This window comes from Sus scrofa, chromosome 17 (genome assembly GCF_000003025.6).
Source record: "Sus scrofa isolate TJ Tabasco breed Duroc chromosome 17, Sscrofa11.1, whole genome shotgun sequence".
In the NCBI taxonomy this organism is placed as follows: domain Eukaryota; kingdom Metazoa; phylum Chordata; class Mammalia; order Artiodactyla; family Suidae; genus Sus; species Sus scrofa.
The window spans coordinates 38,761,152-38,782,128 of record NC_010459.5 but is presented as its reverse complement, the minus strand read 5'-3'; the positions used below and the strand labels follow the sequence as shown (position 1 = coordinate 38,782,128).

Here is a 20,977-nt window from a genome sequence, read left to right as displayed (position 1 = left end):
AACACCTCCCCTATCACTTTTTATTCCTGTCTTGTTTAGCATTTACCATTACCTGACATTAGCTTATAGTTATTACCTATTGTTTGTTTTTCTTCACTGGAATACAAACTCCATGAAGGCAGGAATTTTCATTCTCTACTGTATTTTCGTATCTGAGCCTGGATTTTGGTAAATACTCAGCAAATATCCTCTTTCTTTCTTTTCTTTTTTCCCTTCCTTCCTTCCCTCCTTCCCTCCCTCCCTCCCTCCATCTCTCTCTCTCCCTTCCTTCCTTCCTTCCTTCCTTTCTTTCTTTCTACCTTCTTTCTTTCTTTCTTTCTATCTATTTAGGGCTGCACCTGTGGCATGTGGAGGTTCCCAGGCTAGGGGTTGAATCAGAGCTGCAGCTGCTGGCCTACACCAGAGTCACAGTAATGCAGGATCCGAGCCGCATCTTCGACCTATACCACAGCTCACAGCAATGCCAGATCCTTAACCCACTGACCAAGGCCAGGGATTGAACCTGCATCCTCATGGATGCTAGTCAGATTTGTGTCTGCTGACCCACAACGGGAACTCCAAATATGTAGCTTTATTAAAATTTTTTTTAAACTATTGGGTATCAATTTATTAAAAAGGCAGACTTAAGCATCTGTAGTTGTGACTTCAACCTCTACTCCTGGATCTATACTGATGGATGTGATCTTTTGAACAACCTCAGAAGGACCGTGCAGGTCAATGAGTCACTTGCGGGCCCTCATCTGAAAATGATCCCAAGTCTTAGGATTTTCATCGCATGCAGTTTTCCTTGTAATTACTCTCAGAGTCTTGGTAGGTATCCAAACTAGTCCTTTCACTTTGAGATTCTTTTCCTTTGCACCTCTGATCAGGTTAGCACATAACTGCTCCAAAGTCTTCACACTGTGGCTGGTAAGGGTGATTCTATTCCAGTGAATCGCCACCTCCGGCTCCACAGGAGTCTTTTGGGTATCTTTAAAAGCCGTGGCTGTGCAGCTTCCTGACCGACTTGTTCCTTGGCGAGAGCAAACAGTGGTGAGTCAGGAACAAGGAGGGGACAGCCCAGGGCTCCACCTACTTCAAAAAGCAAATACATTTCTTCAATGGGTAACTAAATTTTAATATGGGGTCTATAAGGAAGTATGGGAACTCTGAAGGGTAGAAGCAGTGTAAAGAGAAAAATGAAATAGATGGAGAGGGAACATTGGGAGAACATGGAGAAGGCTGGGGCTTTAGGCTGAGTGTTTGGGGAACAAGAAGCTGATGAGCCCTGGCATGGAGAGAAGCCAAGCTGCCCCCGGGGGTTGAGGCCAAGGAGCAGGAGGAGGAGGACTGTGAGGATCTTAGGGAACCTGCAACCCCTACAGGTCCCACAATAGACAAACTTGTCTATACCCTCAGCCTGTTCCCACAAAGTTCATTCTTCTGTCTTAACTGAAACCTGGATTTTCACTCTGAGTTTTACTTGCCCTGTAGCCTTCCTCCTCTGGGATGCTGATTGTTCTTATTCCATAATCAGTGTATAGACTGGTAGTTAGAGTCTTATCCACCTGATTTCCAGTATCACTTTCAAGTCATTACCCCTCTACCTGCTGCTCCTTTAAGGCTTATGCTATATGTTTAAGGTACTACCAACCTCATGAATACCCTTTGTTTACTGTAGAAATTGGTGTCACAACATAGAATATGTCTCTTCATTCCAAATCTAGCCATAATTCTAAGTACCCATCATTCTAAGTGACCCATCCTAAGTCATGGGCTCTCAGTTCTTTGAGGGCCTCCATTCCAGGTTTTTCACATCTACTTTGCTTCAGCCACTTTCCTCCAAAGTGAAACCCCTCCACTTTGTCACTATTCAGAACACTTCTAATCCTAAAACCTTAAATTAAAAAATCTGACCACAATTTCTTACCCTTTAAGCTTTCAATTTTTCTCATGACATTTTCTTTTACTCATTTGCTCCCCTTTTCTTTCCTAACAGCCTCTTCCTCTCTTTATATCCTTTACTGTATAGATTTCCTAGCCTGTCACTTGAATCTTTTTCTTTTTTTGGCCACACCTGCAGCAGGTGAGAGTTCCTGGGCCAGGGATTGAACCCCTGCCACAGCAGTTCAGAGCTACGACAGTGATAATGCCAGATCCTTAACTCACTGAGGTACCTGGGAACTCACTTGAAACTTTTTATTGAGAATATTATCACCTTCTTTGCACTGATGACATCCATTCTATGATCTGGAAAAAAAATCCTTTATTGAATCCAACTATCAACACTTTCCTCTGCTAATCCCAGGCTAGTAAATGATTCTGAAGAAAAATCACACATAATTAGATTGGTGCCATTAAAATATTTGCTCTTAAGTGTACAATATTTCCCTTTTTTTTTGTTTTGTTTTGTTTTTTTTTTTTGTTTTTAGGGTTGCCCCTGCGGCTTATGGAGGTTCCCAGGCTAGGGGTGGAATCAGAGTTACAGCTGTCCGCCTATGCCACAGTCATAGCAACTCAGGATCTGAGCCACATTTGCAACCTACACCATAGCTCACGGCAACACCAGATCCTTAACCCATTGAGCAAGGCCAGGAATCGAACCTGTATCCTCATGAATGCTAGTCAGATGCGATTCCGATGAGCCACGATGGGAACTCCCAAGTATACAAGAATATTTTTGGAAATATTGGTCACAAGAACAACAACAAAAGGAAACAAATTATATGCCATCTATATCATATGATAGAACACCTATTAAAAGGAAGATATACAGAGAGCAACAAATCGATTGAAAAAAGAAACTTGAGTAAAAAGAAGGAAGCAGCAAAAAGAAGCATAAGTATGTCATCAATTAAGTAAAAAAAAGAAAAGAAACCCACACCAACCAGAATGATATAATTTTTCTAAGGGAAATGTGTATGTACGTTAACGCATTAAAAAAGATCTGGAAGGAAATTCAATTCTGGAGAGGGTGGAAGGTTGGGACTCAAGGTGATGGTCAAAAGGACTTTAGCTTTATCTGTAACATGCTAGATTTTATTATGATTATTTTCTTTTTAGGGCAGCACCTGCAGCATAAGGAAGTTCCTGGGCCAGGGGTCCAATCGGAGCTGCAGTTGCTGGCCTTCACTCCAGCCACAGCAACTTGAGTCCAAGCCGTGTCTGCGACCTACACCACAGCTCACAGTAACATCAGATCTTTAACTCACTGAGCGAACCCGGGGATTGAACCCACATCCTCATGGATACTAATAGGGTTCTCAACCTGCTGAGCCATGACAGGAACTCCTGGAACATGCTAAATTTTAGAAGAGAGTATAATCATATCATCTTTTAATTTAAAATTAATGAAATTTATGACTTCAATTAGATCCTCTATATTTCACTGGCCCCCTTTTCTTTTCCTTTTTTTTTTTTTTGGCTGCACCTGAAGCATATGGAAGTTCCCAGGCCAGGGATGGAATCCGAACGACAGCTGCAACTTATGTCACAGCTGTGGCAATGCTGAATCTGGCCTTCTTCTTTATTCTCCATTAAATGTTAAACTTTATTCTCTCTTCTAAGCTACACTCTTATACCATCTACATTCCTCTGAGAAGAAAAACTTTCCCACTTAGTTAATAGAGAAAATAGAGGGGGTTCCTGTTGAGGCTCAGGGGAAATGAATATGACTAGCATCCATTAGGACGCAGGTTTGATCCCTGGCCTTACTCAGTGGGTTAAGGATCTGGTGTTGCCATGAGCTGTGGTGTAGGTCACAGACATGCTCGGATCCTGCATTGCTGTGGCTGTGTCATAGGCTAGCAGGTATAGCTCTGATTTAACCCCTAGCCTGGGCACCTGCGAATGCAGCCCTAAAGAGACAAAAAACAAAACAAAACAAAACAAAACAAACAAACCAAAAAAAAAAACCACTCGAAAAAAAATTGGGTATCAATCTTTTCAATCTTTTTTCTCCCCCATCTTGGTTCATCATCTCTTGTGTTAATTATTTCCCTGGTCTTAAATTTGAATAGTTTTTGTATCAAACTTGCTTCCTTTTTTTTTTTTTTTCTTTTTTTTGGGCTGTATTTGTGGCCCAATTCCTGGGACCGGGATCGATTCCTTGATGCAATTGTGACCTGAGCCACAGCTGTAGCAATGCTGAATCCTTGACCTGCTGCACCGCAAGGGAACTTCTGTATTTGCTTTTGAATCATTAACAAGAATGTTGCTGTTATCCCTTTTTAATGTATGATGCCTCTTGTCCCAACTTATGTGTAGGAGCACTACAGCATTGTTTTTCAATACTGCACTTATAAGCTGTCCACTTGAGTGGGAGAAAGCAACTTATTTTGGCTTATAAAATTCTTCATATGGAAGATGAATGAGGGAAATCTTTAATTTTCTGTATAAAGACCAAACTAAATCTATATATTAAAATCATGAATATCAGGAGACCATCAGTCTACTAATTGGTCTTCCATTTTCACGTCACCTTCTTTGATCCATTCTATATATAGTAGTCAAAGTTCATGTCTTAAACATGAACCAGTTAGCCCTCCCTTGATTAATGTCCTCCGATGGCTTCCTACAATACTTAGAAAAAATAAGTAAATCTAGACATCATCTAGAAGTCCTCACAAAATTTAGTCTCTGCCTATCCATCTTACTGATCTCTTTAAATTAAGATTAATTTCTTTTATTTTTTTTTGTCTTTTAAGGCTGCACCCATGGCATATGGAGGTTCCCAGGCTAGGGATCAAATTAAAGCTGTAGGGAGTTCCTGTTGCGGCTCAGTGGTTAATGAACCTGGCTAGCATCCATGACGATGCGAGTTTGATCCCTGGCCTTGCTCAGTGGGTTGAGGATCCAGTGTTGCCGTGAGCTGTGGTGTAGGTTGCAGACAGGGCTTGGATCCCAAGTTGCTGTGGCTCTGGCTTTGGCATAGGCTGGCGGCCACAGCTCTGATTGGACCCCTGACCTGGAAACCTCCATATGCCGTGGGTGCGGCCCTAAAAAAAGAAAAAAAAAAAAAATCAGAGCTGTAGCCGCTGACCTATGTCACAGCAACAGCAACGAGGGATCCAAGCCAAGTCTGCAACCTATACCACAGCTCACTGCACTGCTGGATCCTGAACCCACTGAGTGAGGCTCATGGATGCTGGTTGGGTTCCTTAACTGCTGAGCCATGATAGGAACTCAAAGTAAGATTAATTTCAAGGTCACACAGTTCCTCTTTGGATTCTTAAAACAAAGCTTTGTTTTTCTCATCTCAGGACTCTTGTCCTGGAATCTTCTTTTCCCTCTCTCCTTCCAGTATTTGCTGATAGATAAACACGTTCAGAAACACTTTCCTATGGCTAGCTCTTCTTGTCCTTTGTATCTCAATTTAGATGTCACCTCCTCAGAGAGGCCTTACCTGGCTTTTTAGGCCTGCAGCCACAGCATATGGAGGTTTCCCAGGCTAGGGTCTAATTGGAGCTACAACTGCCAGTCTATGCCACAGCCACAGCAGTGCACAATCTGAGCAGCATCTGTGACCTACACAGCCGACGGCAAGGCCAGATCCTTAACCCACTGAGCGAGGCCAGGGATGGAACCCGAAACCTCATGGTTCCTAGTCGGATTCGTTAACCACTGAGCCACAAGGGGAACTCCCCCCATGTTATTCTTTAGTTTAGCTCTTTGTTGTTTCCGTCGTAGCACTTACCACATTTTAAAATTATTTTATTTTTTTCATTGGCTTACCGGAATTTTGTGTGCCCAGCACTCTATGAACTTCCGGAAGCCAATATCCACACCCGTCTTATGTCCAGCACATAGTGGACTTTCAATAGGCTATGCTGACTGAATGAAAAGGAAGTCTTGGGGAGAGGGAGGGAGTGGGATGGACTGGGAATTTGGGGTTAATTGTTGCAAACTATTGCCTTTGGAATGGATAAGCAATGAGATCCTGCTGTGTAGCACTGGAAACTATATCCAGTCACTTTTGATGGGGCATGATAATATGAGAAAAAAGAATGTATATATGTATGTGTAACTGGGTCACCTTGCTGTACAGTAGAAAATTGACAGAACACTGTAAACCAGGTATAATACAAAAAAATAAAAATCATTAAAAAGAGCCCTCCCCCCCAAAGGAAGTCTTTCAACATCTTGCCTTTCTGCTCCCAGTTACCCCAGAAGCACTGACAACCCTCTCTCCTCTACTGCTCTTGGGATGCAATGATCCCAAGGCCTCTAGCCAAGGCCATTTGCTCCTGAGACCTCCTGTGGAAACTCCCTGCGCCCTTGAGTCTTTCTTTTGTATCCTCATCTTCATACTAATGTTCTTGTTCTATCAATACTCAAAGATGCCCCCAATCACAACCGACCAACCAGAAACTCCTGAAGTTCCTTCTTCAGGTCTCGGGTCAGCATGTGACCGCCCTTTACCCCTGACTTTCAGGACTCCTCTGTGTCCTGTGTTCTTCCTCTGGCGCAGGCTCCTAGCAGGGAGCCCTTAAATCCTGGGATTTCCCCAAGATCCTGTTTTTTTCAGCCGCCAGTGAAAAGGGGGGAAATCGTGGGTATAGTCTTGGGGAACAGGGACTCCGACAAGGCGGTGCTGAGGATTGAGACTGGATGAAGTGTGGGGTTAAGGAGTGAACTATGAAAAGCCCGCAGCAGAGGGTTGTGCGTACATAATTTAAGCCTCTGTGACGTGTCCGACAGAGATTTCAGCGGGGGACGCGCGCGCAGGTTCTGACGGTCGGCCGCGCTCGGGTGCCCTGCCTCCTCCTGCAAGCGGGGAAAGCGCGCGCTCGAGTGCGCAGAGCCCTCTGTGCGCCTGCGCTGCCCTTGTCCTGCACGCGCCGGCGAAAAGGCAAACTAGTGAAGGGGTGGCGGCAGCTGGGACTCCGGAAGCCCACCCTTCACCCGGAAATGGTTGTCGAGAAACATGGCGTTGCTGGTGCGAGTCCTTGTGAGTGAAGGAGTTATTTTGCGCTGCCGCCTTCCGGGCCCCGGGGTTGGAGTCGGAGAGGGCCGGGCGAGAGCAAGTAGATGGAAATGCAGGCGCGGATCCTGTGCCGTAGCGAGAATGCGCGGCCGCCTGTCTTCGGGGAAACTGAGGCAGCTTCCCATCTCCCACTACCATTGGTTCGGCCGTGGCTTTCCCCTCTTTGGAGAAGGGCGAGGAGTGACCTCGGACCTAAATTTGTTCAAGTTTGCTTTTCTTCGGTCACCACCTGTGGCGGCTTCCCCTCAGGGAGAGAGGCAGCGCGTGGGGCACTGACTGGAGTTTTGGGAGACCTGGGTTCTAGTTCCTATTCTGTCACTAATGCACAGGATGACCTTGGGCAAGTAACTTTTTGACATCAGAGTCGCCATGGGCAAAACAAGGACGTAAATGTGCAGGTCCTTCGGATTCTGAGGTTCTCTGGGTTTGTTTCAGAGATCGGGTATCTAGCACTTTACCGTACAGTTAAGTGGAATACTATTAGAAACTATTGGATTGAGAACTGGGGTCATATCTGCCGTTTTTACTTTGCCTAGCATAGTGTCTGGCACATCTAGATGTTCCGTAAAATATTTGTTGCAGGAATAAACGATATAAGTGAGGAAGGCTCCACTAATTAACACCCATATGGGAAGGTACTGCACTTCTTGAGATTCAGTCATGATCCTTCTAGCAGATTGTGACTTATAAGAATTAAAGAGAACGAAAGAGGCAACAGAAAAAAGGACATTACAGAGTTTGGTTCCTAATCATGGAGGGATGGGAAGGTTTATAATTTTATCAAGTCTTTCAAAAACTGGGTCAAGGACATTTTTTTTTTATAGCAGTCACTGACTAGTCCTGCCTGTAGCTATCTTTTGAGTTGTGATATTAGAAACTTTTATTTTAAATGTTTTTATGTATGGTTTGCATAGATATAAGATTTTACTTCTTGTATTCCTTGTCAGCCTAGCACAGTGCAGAGCCCTCTATTGTTGCTTAGTAAATGTATGAAGAGTAGCTCCTGACATCTATGGAAAGATTCCACTTGGCGGAAGTGGTTGTGGATGCCAGGGCAGAAATTGATTCAGATCTGAGGACTGCTGAGAAAATGGCAGATAGGATGTCCTGAGTGTTTTTAAGATGGGTATATGGGTGGGAAAGATGAGAATTTTATTGGGCTATAGGCCTGAAATGAATACATTGATTCATCTTGGAAGTTTGTGGGTGCCCCAGCTATCTTAAATCTTTTTGCTATTCAGCATGTGGAGGGTTGTAGGTTCATTTCTTCCTAGGTGGTAGCATCCATAGAAACCTCTTCTCTAATTGTCTTCTATTAGTTGAATTTTTAATTTTTCTTCTTTATCTCTTCCCAGTCATCTTTTTAGGTAAAAAAACAAGTTTAGATAAGGAAAGTCACTTTCACTTTATACTGTATACTGTAATTCTTCAAAGTCTTCTTATATGTTGCAATATAATGTGTGGCAAAGCAACAGAAATTCCCTTAGAACTAGAGAGTGACAGTAAACATGAAAGCAGATATTTATTAATCAGCTATGCTAAAGAGGCATTTGGGGTAGGCACTGTGAGGAATTCACAAATAGAGGAAAATGCACCTGTCTAGGAGTCAAAAGAGTCTTGTTTGAAAGCTAGGCCCCATTACTTACAATGGGTGTGGCCTTGAGCAAATCAGCTAACTTCTCTGAGCCTCAGATTTTCTTAAGGGTAAGTTTGATAGGGTTGATCAGAGAAAGAGTTTATACAAACGACATTTTAAATACTTTTTTCCCTTTATTTATTTATTTATTTAACATTTTTACAGCCTCACCTGCGGCCAGGGATTGAATCTGAGCTATAGCTGTGACTTACGGCATGGCTATGGCAGTGTTGGATCCTTTAACCCACTGCACTGAGCCAGGGATCAAACCAGAGCCTGTGCCTCCATAGCAACCTGAGCTGCTGTAGTCCAATTTTTTTTTTTTAATGGCTGCACCTGTGGCATATGTAAGTTTCTGGGCCAGGGACTGAATCAGAGCCACAGCTGGAGCTTATGCCACAGATACAGTAACACCAGATCTGAGCTGCGTCTGTGACCACGAGGTTCCTTAACTCACTGAGCGAGACCAGGGGTCGAACCCTCATCCTTACAGAGACAACTTCGAGTCCTTAACCCACTGTGCCATAGCTGGAACTCCTTCCCTTCCCTTTAATTGAGCAACTATGTTGAGTGTTTACTGCATTCTAGGAACTCTCCAAGGGACTGTGAAATGAAAAACATAGACCTTATTCTCATGTTTATAATCTAATAGAGACAGAAAAGAAAACTACCACTACAGTTCTTGAAATTCTGTGATAGGAGCCTGAACCAGTTGTTGTGGTAGCGGAGTAGAAAGATACCTAACCCAGCCTGAGGACAAGCATTCATCAGGGAGATGTTTGAACTAAATGAGAGAACATTAGATGGGGGAGAGGAGAAAGGGCATAGAGGAGAAGCATTAGCTTATACTATTGTGTTAAACAACCAAAGAGCTGTAAGTAAATCTCTTTGGCTGAGGGGCACTTGTGGGAAAAAGACAGAAGTGTTGCCTTACATATTACGGTTAGGAGTTGGAGATTTATCTTGAGGCAGAGGGGTCCATTTAAGTATTTTAAACAAAGGGAAGGTTTATTTTTAAAGTTTTTTTTTTTTTTTGGATGCATTTACTCTTTTCCTGATTTAAATTTTTAGTTTTTAGTTATTCATGCTTTATTAGCTTTTTTATTTTTTTTTATTTTATTTATTTATTTATTTATTTGTCTTTTGTCTTTTTTGTTGTTGTTTTGTTGTTGTTGTTGTTGCTATTTCTTGGGCCGCTCCCGCGGCATATGGAGGTTCCCAGGCTAGGGGTTGAATCGGAGCTGTAGCCACTGGCCTACGCCAGAGCCACAGCAACGTGGGATCCGAGCCGTGTCTGCAACCTACACCACAGCTCACGGCAACGCCGGATCGTTAACCCATTGAGCAAGGCCAGGGATCGAACCCACAACCTCATGGTTCCTAGTCGGATTCGTTAACCACTGCGCCACGACGGGAACTCCAGCTTTTTTATTTTTATTTTTTAAAATATGGTTGATTTACAATGTTGTGTTTGTTTCAGGTATACAGCAGTGATTCAGTTATACATAAATATCTATACTTTTTCAGATTTTTTTTCCCATATAGATTATTACAAGATACTGAGTATAGTTCCCTAAATTTTTAAAATTGAGGATGAGAAGTTTCCATTGTGGCTCAGCAGTCACGAACCCAACTAGTATCCGTGAAGGCTCAGGTTCTATCCCTGGCCTTACTCACGGGGTTAAGGATCTGGCATTGCCGGATCCCTCCTTGCTCTGGCTGTGGCTTAGGCTGGCAGCTGTAGCTCTGATTCAACCCCTAGCCTGGGAACTTCCATATGCCACAGATGTGGCCCTAAAAAAGCAAAAAAAGGGGGGGGGGGCTTCTTAACTGAGACAATCTAGCTGGAGATTTTTGTTCATTTTCTTGTTTTTGCAGCTGTAGATTTGGTGTTCAGAAAAGAGCTGAAATAGAGGCTGTAGTTGAAATAAAACTTTGGGATTTCTTGAGCAGTAATATTGATAGCCAGCATTTATAGGGCACTTCCCATGGGAAGTGCATTTGCGAGCTTATTTAATCCTTATGACGGCCCTTTGAAAATGTAGGCTATTATTACCCCATTTTGCAGATAAGAAAATTGAACCACTGAGAGGTAGTATTCCTGAAACAGTCTCATTAGTCTCCCCTTTTGCCTTCTGTCTTTTTGACCAGTTTTTACCCTTCTCCTGATGAGTTTGGGAAGGAGGACTGAACTAAAATACTGATATTGCTGAGTAGCTCTAGCATAGGAATAGGACATTTGAACAGTGCTATGAGACTTTCTTATGGTTTATGAGCCATCTTGGGCACTGGTAATAATTTTTGCTTTTCTTTGGAAATAGTAGAAATTGCAGAAAGCCATACTGGATTTTAAAAAAATCGTAGTAGAAAAAAATGGTAGTAGAATACACATAGCATAATTTACCATTTTAAGTGATTTTCAGTGGTATTAAGTACATTCACATTGTTTTGCTTTCATCATGACCATCATCCACAGAACTCCCTTCATTTGCAAAAATGAAACTCTGTACCTATTAAAAGATAAATCCCTATGCCCCACTCTACTTAGCTCTGCACAACCACCATTCTTTCTGTCTTAAAATTTTGGCCACTCTGGGTACTTTGTATAACTGGAATCATATAGTTTTGGTCCTTTTGCGACTGGTTTATTTCACTTAATGGTCTCAAGTTTCATACATGTTGTAGTGTGTCAAAATTTCCTTTTTAAAGGAGGAATAATATTCTATTGTATGCATATACCACGTTTTGTTTATTCATTCATCTGTTGATGGATACCTTTTGGCGATTATGAAATAGTGCTACCATGAACATGGGTGTAGAAATATTTGTTCTAGTCCCTGTTATCACTTCTTTTGGGCATGTGCTCAGAAGTAGAATTATTGGATCATATGGCAGTTCTATGATTAATTTTTTTTTTTTGTATGAGGCCATGGCATGCAGAGGTTCCCAGGCCAGGGATCAAACCTGCACCACAGCAGTGACAACACTGGATCCTTAACCTGCTTGGCCACCAGGAACTCCTAATTTTTTATTTTTTATTTTGGTTGCAGCAGCAGAAATTCCTGGGCCAGTGATTGAACCATTGCCATAGCTGTAACCAGAGCCACAGCAGTGACAATGCTGGCTCTTTAACCTGCTAAGCCACGAGGGAGCTCTGGGAACTCCTAGTTTTTGAGCAGTCATCATTCTGCTTTTCACAACAGTTGCATCATTTTACATTTCTACCAGTAAAGCACAAGGCTTTTATTTTCTTCACATCTTTGCCAACACTTGTTATTTTCTTTTTTTTTTTTCTTTTTCTTTTTAGGGCTACACCTGCTGCATATGGAAGTTCCCAGACGAGGGGTTGAATCAGAGCTGCCGCTGCTGGCCTACACCACAGCCACAGTAATGCCAGATCCTTTACCCACTGAGCAAGGCCAGGAATCAAACCGACATTCTCACAGATACTAGTAGGGTTCATTTTTTCTTTTTTCCTTTTTTTCTTTTTTGGGCTATGCATGCAGCATATGGAAGTTGCCAGGCTAGGGGTTGGATCTGAGCTGCATCTGCAACCTATACCACAGCTCATGGCAATGCCACATACTTAACCTTTTGATCCTGAGGCCAGGAATTGAGCCCTTGTCATGGATACTAGTCATATTTGTTACTGCTGAGCCACAGCAGGAACTCCTAGTCGGGTTCTTAGCTCAATGAGCTACAGTGGGAGCTCTGACACTTGTTATTTTCTGTTGCGTTTTTTTTCCCCATAATCTTAGTGGATGTGAATGATGATCTCATAGTTTTGATTTGTATTTCTCTAATGATTAGTGGTGTTTATTTCCTTTGCTTATTGTCCATTATGTATATCTTTGGAGAAACGTCTATTTGAGTTCTTTATCTGTTTTCCTAATCAAGTTTGTTTTTTTGTTGAGTTATAGAGGTTCTTTATATATCCTGTAATCTGTCCCTTATCACTTTTTTGATAGTATTCTTTGATGCACAAAAGGTTTTAATTTTGATGAAGTCCAACTTAACTATTTTTTATTGCCTCTGCTTTTGGTGTTATATCCAGAAAAATCATTGCCAAATCTAAAGTCATGAAACGTTTCCTTTATGTTTTCTTTTGAGAGTTTCATAGTTTTATGTCTTTGATCCATTTTGAGTTAATGTTTATGTATGATGTAAGGTTTTAATATATTTTTTGTTATTTTCTTAGAATGTGCCCTGGGGACTACAATTAACATCTTAATTTATAATAATTAATTTGAAAAATACCACTGTGGTTTCAATAGTATATCAAAATTTTGATCCTATATTGCTTTATTGCTTCCTTCTTCCTTTGTGCCGTTATTGTCATTCAGATTACCTCTTTATACATTGAATATCTTTCAATATAGATTAATGATTATTTCTTTGTGCAGTTGTCTTTTATTTTTATTTTTTGTTTGTTTTTGTCTTTTTGCTATTTTTTGGGCCACTCCTGTGGCATATGGAGGTTCCCAGGCTAGGGGTCGAATTGGAGCCACAGCCGCAGGCCTACGCCAGAACCACAGCAATGTGGGATCCGAGCCACGTCTGCAACCTACAGCACAGCTCATGGCAATGCCGGGTCCTTAACCACTGAGCAAGGCCAGGGATTGAACTCGCAACCTCATGGTTCCTAGTTAGATTCGTTAACCCCTGCGCCATGACGGGAACTCCCAGTGCAATTGTCTTTTAAATTAAAAATAAAAAATAATTATAGGCAGCAAATTTATACAGGGTTTTTTTTTTCTTTGCTTTTTGGGGCCTCAGGTACGGCATATGGAAGTTCCCAGGCTAGGGGTCGAATCAGAGCTGCAGCTGCCGACCTACACCACAGCTACAGCAATTCAGGATCTGAGCTGCATCTGTGATATACATCACAGCTCACAGCATCGCCGGATCTTTAACCCATGGAGCAAGGCCAGAGATTGAACCCTTGTTCTCATGGATACTAGTCAGGTTCGTTACTGCTGAGCCATGACGGGAACTCCCTATTCTGTATTTTTAATTTATTCAAATAGTTAACTATTACCGGTGCACTTTATTTCTTCATGTGGATTTGAGTGTCTGTACTGTCGAAGGTCTAATTTCAGGGTTTCCTGTTGTGGTATAGTGAGTTAATGATCCGGCTTGTCTTTGTGAAGACACCAGTTTGATCCCTGGTCTGGAGCAGTGGGTTAAGGATCCAGTGTTGCTGCAGCTGTGGTGTAGGTTGCAGTTCCAGCTTAGATTTGATACCTGGCCCCAGAACTTCCATATGTTATGGGTGTGGCTGAAAAAAAAAAACAAAAAAAACCAAAATCAAACCCACCACAAAACAAAAAAGTCTCATTTTACCCTGAAGTTCTCCCTTTAGTTTTTGATGTAGGGAAGGTCTTCTATTGACAGATTCTGTTTTTGTTTATCCAGAAAGCCTTAATTTTCCCTTTACATTTGAGTGTTAATTTTGTTGAGTATAAAATTCTTATTGGCCATTCCTTCCCCTGCCCCCTCCCCCAGCATTTTGAGTATTTCATTCCACTGCCTTCTAGCCTTCATGGTTTCTGAGGAGAAATACAGCTGTTAATGTTATTGAGGGTCTCTTATACATGATGAATCCCTTCTCTTACTGCTTTCAAGATTCTGCCTTTTTTTTTTTAGTCTTTTTGTCCTTTTTAGGGCTGCACCCGAAGCATATGGAAGTTCCTAGGCTAGGGGTCTAATTGGAGCTGTAGCCTCCGGCCTACGCCACAGCCACAGCAATGCCAGATCCCAGCCGTGTCTGTGACCTATACCACAGCTCACGGCAATGTTAGCTCACTGAGGGAGGCCAGGGATCAAACCCGCAATCTCATGGTTCCTAGCTGGATTCGTTTCCATTGCGCCACGATGGGAACTCCTCAAGATTCTTTTATCTTTGTCTTTCTACAGCTTGACTATGATATTTTTATTTGTGGATCTCTCTGAATTTTTCCTGTTAGGAGTTAGTTGAACTTTTGGATTTATAGATTAATTTTTTTTAATCAAATTTTAGATGTCTTCTGCTAGTATTTCTTAACACATCTTTTCTGTTCCTTTGTTTCTTTCCTCTCTATTTGAGACTCCCATTAAACCTATGTTGGTACATTTGATGGTATAGGTACATTTGATGGAAGGTTTCTGAGGCTCTGTTAAATTTTCTTCATTTTTTTTTTTTCCTTTGTATTTCTTGGGCTGGATACCTCAGTTGACCTATCTTCAAAGTCACTGATTTTTTTTTTTTTTTTTTTTTTTTTGTGTTTTGTCTTTTTAGGGCCGCAGCTGTGGCATATGGAGATTCCCAGGCTAGGAGTCTAATCCGGGCTGTTGCTGCTGGCCTACCCCAGAGCCACAGCAATGTCAGATCCGAGCCACATCTGCAACCTACACCACAGCTCCTGGCAACACTGGATCCCCAGCCCTCTGGGCCGAGGCCAGGAGTTGAACCCACAACCTCATTGTTCTCAGTCAGATTTGCTTCTGCTGTGCCACTATAGGAACTCCAAGGTCACTGATTCTTTTTTTTTGCCCAAATCTACTGTTAAACTCCCCTAGAGAAATGTTCATTTTATTTATTGCTCTTTTCATCTCCAGAATTTCTGATTGTTTTATGGTATAATTTCTCTCTTTAATAGTATTCCTTATTCAGTGAGATACCGTTCTCATACTTTGCTATGGTTCTTAGACATGGTTTCCTTTAGATCTTAAACATTTTAAATAGCTGGTTCAAAAGTCTTTGTCTAGTTTGTCTAATATCTGTGCTTCCTCAGGGACAGTTTCTGTTGATTTTTTTTCCCTGTTATATAGATCACGGACCACGGACCATGCTTTTTTGTTTTCTTACATGTTTCATAAATTGAAAACTGAACTTTTTTTTTTTTAATGGCCACACTCATGGCATATGAAAGTTTCTGGGCTACAAGTTGGAGCTGCAGCTGCCGGCCTGCACCACAGCCATAGCAATGCCAGATCTGAGCCTTGTCTGCAGCCTACACCCCAGCTCATGGCAAAGCTGGATCTTTTAACCCACTGATTGAGGCCAGGAATTGAACCTGCATCTTCATGGATACTAGTTGGGTTCCTAACCTGCTGAGCACAATAGGAACCGAAAACTGAACATTTTAAGTAATATAATGTGGCAACTCTGAATTTAGTGACTACTCTAAATTAGTTCTGCAAAGTATATATTCTTTGTTGTGTCTCTGCCTAGTTAGATTAGTGGTCAGATAATGATTGAATGAACATTTCCTTAAATGCCTGGAACCAGTGAGTCTCAGTTTTTGTTGAAGGGCTCTGTGTGCATTTTGGGGCTTGCTTTCCACATTCTGCCAGTTATTTGAAGTTCTGCCTTATCTTTCACTTCTTGCTTATGCAGAGCCTCAAGGGCAACCAGAGATGAGAGCTTAGGGCAGTCTCAGGTCTTTTCTATTCTTGGCATATACACAGCCCTGTGCATCTTCATGACCTTCAGATTCCCAGGAGTATGTCGGAGCTTTTCAAACCCCCTATGAATATCTTATTCCCCTGCTTTTCCTTTTAAATTTTTGGTTAGCCTATTATTTTCCCCAAATATTACCTGTCCACTGCTTCAGGCAGCTACAAAATTAAACAATTGCCACCTATCTGTTTTCAACCAGTGCTCCTGGGGAGCTCCTGGGGAAAATGGTTTTCATTCTAGCTGAGTTCCAAGACAAATGGAGTTTTCTAAGGAACTGCCAGGTAAATAAAATAATGCCAAACCTTTGTGAATAAGATTTGAGGGGCTTCAGCCCCATTCAGGAGTCAACTTTTCTCCAGAGAAGGCTAGTTCCTTTTAGTGAATATTACTATTTAGAAACCAAGTATAGATGCTACATGTAGTCATTGCAGCTAGGTGTGGGGGGTGGGGGTCATTGCTTCCAGGTCCTATCAGTACAGGAGTAGCAAATCTATGTATGTGTATACATATACATAAACACACATACATTGATTTCTTTATATATTAAAAACTCATACTCTAAATCCAACCCAGTAACACTGGGTTTATTCTGTCCTTCTGCCTTTTCGTATTTGTTAATTCTTTTCTCTGAAATGTGACCCATCATCCTTATTTACTGTTTGCTCAAATCCTTCCTATATGTAATCATTTTTTTGAAAGCTCATTAGACATCTCTAACAAAGTAGGAAGAGCCAGAAAATTTAGTATTTATCGAAGGAATGGTTGAACAGTCTCTTGCTCCTCCTATCTGTATAAGTATCGATTTGTAGCATGTAGTTTTGTAACCTGTAGTCGTGTTTGTCCTTTGGACCATAGAATTGAATTAGCATCAGTGACATTCAGAATATAGATAGCACTGGAGAATTATAGAGTAGAAAATTTGGTTACTGTTGTCAATCTTCTTTATTCACATATTCTGATTTGAGAATTCACATATTTGCTAAAATTTATTTATAATCCCCAAATCAGTACTCATGGTGCTTTTGCAGTCATTTGTGGACGTATGCAGAGGAGTGAAAATTTGAACTGCAACATGCATATTCCTGGCTGAGATGATACTTTGAGTTCTTGTTTCAGCTTCTATACTATAAACAAGTATCCTTCTCATGGTCTATGTAGTGTCATGTTTTTTGCATTTTTGTGCTTTTGTTTGTGATTTCCCAATTTAAAATAGCCCCTAAGTATAGTGCCGAAGTGCTGTCTAGTGTTGCTAAGTGCAAGAAGGCTGTGATGTTTCTTGTGGAAAAATTTGTGTGTTAGGTAAGTTTTGTTCAGGAGTGTGTTATAGTGCTATTGGCTGTGAGTTCATTGTTAATAAATCAATAGAACATATTAAATAAGGTGTCTTTTAAACAGCAACACAATAAAACAAGGTCATGTATTGATTGGTTGATGAAAATGTGATCAGAGGCTTACAGGACCCTAACCATGTATTTTCCCCAGGAACAGTGGTTCAGTATTTGATAACTCAGTGTTTTTAGTCATTTTGCAAAACAGAACTATGGGGAATAGGAGAATTGACTACTTGTAAGGCCTTTTCCAGCTTACAAGTGACCCAAGGAAAATACTACGTTATCTTAAAAACCTCATGAAGAAACAGTCTAGTTAGTGGACTGTTGAGGAGTTCTTGTTGTGGCTTAGCAGGTTAAGAACCCCACTAGTATCCATGAGGATGCGGCTTCAAATCCTGGCCTCACTCAGAGGGTTAAGGGTCTGGTGTTGCTGTGTCTGTGGCGTAGGCTGGTAGCTGCGGCTCTGATTCCACCTGTAGCCTGGGAACTCCCACATGGCATGGGTGCGGGCACCCCCCACACACCAAAAAAAAAAAAGAAAAATATAAAGCATATTCACAAAAAGAGCTGATATGTCAGAATATTTTGAAATATAATGTAAAATCACCTGTGATTTACAGTATGTACGAGAAATAAAAACATAGAACCAATCTTTAAAATTTTGAAGTGTTGAAGAGGCAAAAACGATGCTAAAACCAGTTCCCACTTAGTGATGGTGTATATTTTATCCTAAATTAAAGCAATAATTTTAACTGCTGGAAATGACTATAAATTTTTTCTGAACTTTGTAGAATTGAAGTTTGCTAATTGTTACAGGCCTAATATATTAGTGCATTTAAGAGGATGATAAGTGCTTCTACAGATTTATATTTGTAAATGAAGTGTTGGGAGAGTTGGGAAGGAAAAAGGACCAGGTAGAGTCAGTAGAGCCAGAACTGGAATCTTGGGAGATTTATCGAAGCAAATGAGAGCTCATGGTTTGGGTAGGAGTGAGGAAGAGAGTCCCAGAGGAACTGATTACAAGAGGATTAGCTTGTGTGGAGAGGAGCAGTAATTCCCAAACCAGAGAAAATGAGTCAGGTTTTGGGACTGCTCTGTGGAGAATGCAAGGCAGGGTATGTAAATGTATTGATGGGTCTAGAGAATTTCAGTTGGTAAAGACAGGTGTTTAATTAATTAATTAATTTTGCTTTTTATGGCTGCATTTGTGGCATATGGAGGTTCCCAAGCTAGGAATGGAATCAGAGCTACAGCTGCCGGCCTATGCCAGAGCCACAACAACTCAGGATCTGAGCTGTGTCTGTGACCTACACCACAGCTCGCAGCAACACTAAATCCTTAACCGACTGAGTGAGGCCAGGAATCAAACCCGAAACCTTATGATTCCTAGTCGGATTCTTTTCTGCTGTGCCACAACGGGAACTCCCAGGTGTTTATGTTTGACTACAGAGGCACTCGGAGGCATTGCAAGCTTTTGAGAAAGATTCAAAAACAGTATTTCAAGTAAATTGCTCTTGCTGCTGTGACAGTTTGCTGGGGAAGGAGGAGCTTATTACATAATTCAGTAACAATTGTTAACAGTTAATGAAGCCTTTGAGTGTGTGTATGTGTGTGTTTTACTGTTATTGAAGTGCCTTTACAGATGATCCTTGGGACACTTCTGTGAGGTAGCTTTTATTATTCCCGCTTTTACATAAGGGAAAACAGAGGTCCAGAGTATTGAGTAACTAGTAACAATTATTTAATGGCAGGCTTGAGATTCAAATACTTTTTTTGCTACACCTCAGTTTCAATTAAGGGTTTGGACAAAGAATTGTTGTTGTAGGATTGAAGAAGGAAAGAACAGAGCTGATTGCTCCTTTCTTCTAATAAGAAGTATTGGCATGAGGCCAGGTAGAGTCAAATATTACAAAGACAAATTTTATTGATGTTGGAAAAAATATGATGAAATTCTTAAGAAAATCTTCTAGAAGTTTGCATTGTTCCTACTTGTAATTTCCTCTTACCTTTTTTCTTGCCCCTTTTTGGGCCGGAATCTGCTGAAATTTGATCTTATCACATATTTACGTGTTTAGGAAAGGAACATCTGACATTGAACAATTCTGGTAAATCTGTCAGCTATTAGTAAACAAAAGCCAGTAAATCAATCTCAGTTGAAAACAATCTCAACAGGTCAGACTTGAGCTGAAATAAAATCCTATTTTCAAGCTTTTCTTTTCACTTGAAACATAAGTTGCTGTGAGTAGTCTCTTAGAAAACAGTTACACAATTTTAGAACCTTGAGACAATTAATTAATTATTTTTTTTTTTAGGGCTGTACCTGCAGCATTTGGAGGTTCCTAGGCTAGGGGGTCTAATTGGAGCTGTAGCCTCCGGCCTACGCCACAGCCACAGCAACACCAGATCCGAGCTGCGTCTGTGACCTACACTGCAGCTCAAGGCAATGCTGGATCCCCAACCCACTGAGCGAGACCAGGGACTGAACCCACATCCTCATGGATTCTAGTTGGATTAGTTTCCACTGCACCACCAAGGGAACTCCCTGTGAGACATTTTAGAAAGCTTTTCTAGGTTTTGGAGTTCCCGTCGTGGCGCAGTGGTTAATGAATCCGACTAAGAACCATGAAGTTGCGGGTTTGATCTCTGGCCTTGCTCAGTGAGTTAAGGATCTGGCGTTGCCGTGAGCTGTGGTGTAGGTTGCAGACACGGCTCAGATCTCGCGTTGCTGTGGCTCTGGCGGAGGCAGGTGTCTACGGCTCCGATTAGACCCCTAGCCTGGGAATCTTCATATGCTGCGGAAGTGGCCCTAGCAAGGGCAAAAAAAAAAAAAAAAAAGAAAGCTTCTTTAGGTTTAAAATTCTTAACACTTTTCTCCACCTTACCTCCAGCCCTTCCTGCCTAGTCAGGAAGGAAATGGAGATTCAGATGCAACTTAGTATGTATTGAGTTGCAGGGTACATTTGCTAATTTTTTTCTCTTAAAATCCTGAGAGGTAGGGGTTTTTATTTATTTTATAAAAGAGGCAACAAAGATTCGTAGTTTACCAACAGCAGAGCCAAGAGTCAACTCAGTGCTTTCTGATTCCAAGTATAGGACTTTTTCCATAGTATTATGCTATATTTTAATTGATTCAAGACTAGGTCATAGAGTGTTGGAGCTAGAAGAGACTTTGGAGATGTTTCCTTTACCCTTTCATCCCATAAATGAGCATGGATGGATACATGAGTTGGGCTGCCTGGATTCAAATCTTAACCGGGCCATTTATTAACTGTGTAACCTTGGGAATTTACTTATCCTATTCATATGTTCTTTTCTTTATCCATATACATGGAATAATAACAATATACCTAAGTCATTGGATGGTGATTATAAGATTTAAATGAATTCATGTATGTAAAGTACCTAGAAAAGTGCCTGGCACATTGTAAGTGCTTCTAAGTGTTACTAGTAATTGTTAAGAGGACACTGAGCATCGTAGAGGTTTACTTACCTTTAAAGATTATATTAAGTAGCTGAGTTTAAACTGGAATCCAGATTTTTGAGTTCTAGTATTGTAGTTGATGCTTGGCAAAGTGTTTTCAAACAATTTGTATATCCAGTCTGCA

At 41.3% G+C, this 20,977-nt stretch overlaps 1 protein-coding gene and 1 pseudogene across 2 annotated transcripts in view; one reads left to right on the top strand and one right to left on the bottom strand.

The window, feature by feature from the left end:
* Positions 624-6,384, bottom strand: LOC100523162 (annotated as a pseudogene).
* UQCC (ubiquinol-cytochrome c reductase complex chaperone) overlaps positions 6,775-20,977 on the top strand; it is a 113,811-nt gene continuing 99,608 nt past the window's right edge. Inside the window, exon 1 of one of the 2 annotated variants that reach the window (XM_021077328.1) lies at positions 6,775-6,928. In XM_021077328.1, coding sequence (XP_020932987.1) covers positions 6,905-6,928 — 24 coding nt within the window. In that variant the 5' untranslated portion in view covers positions 6,775-6,904. 2 annotated transcript variants of the gene reach the window in all.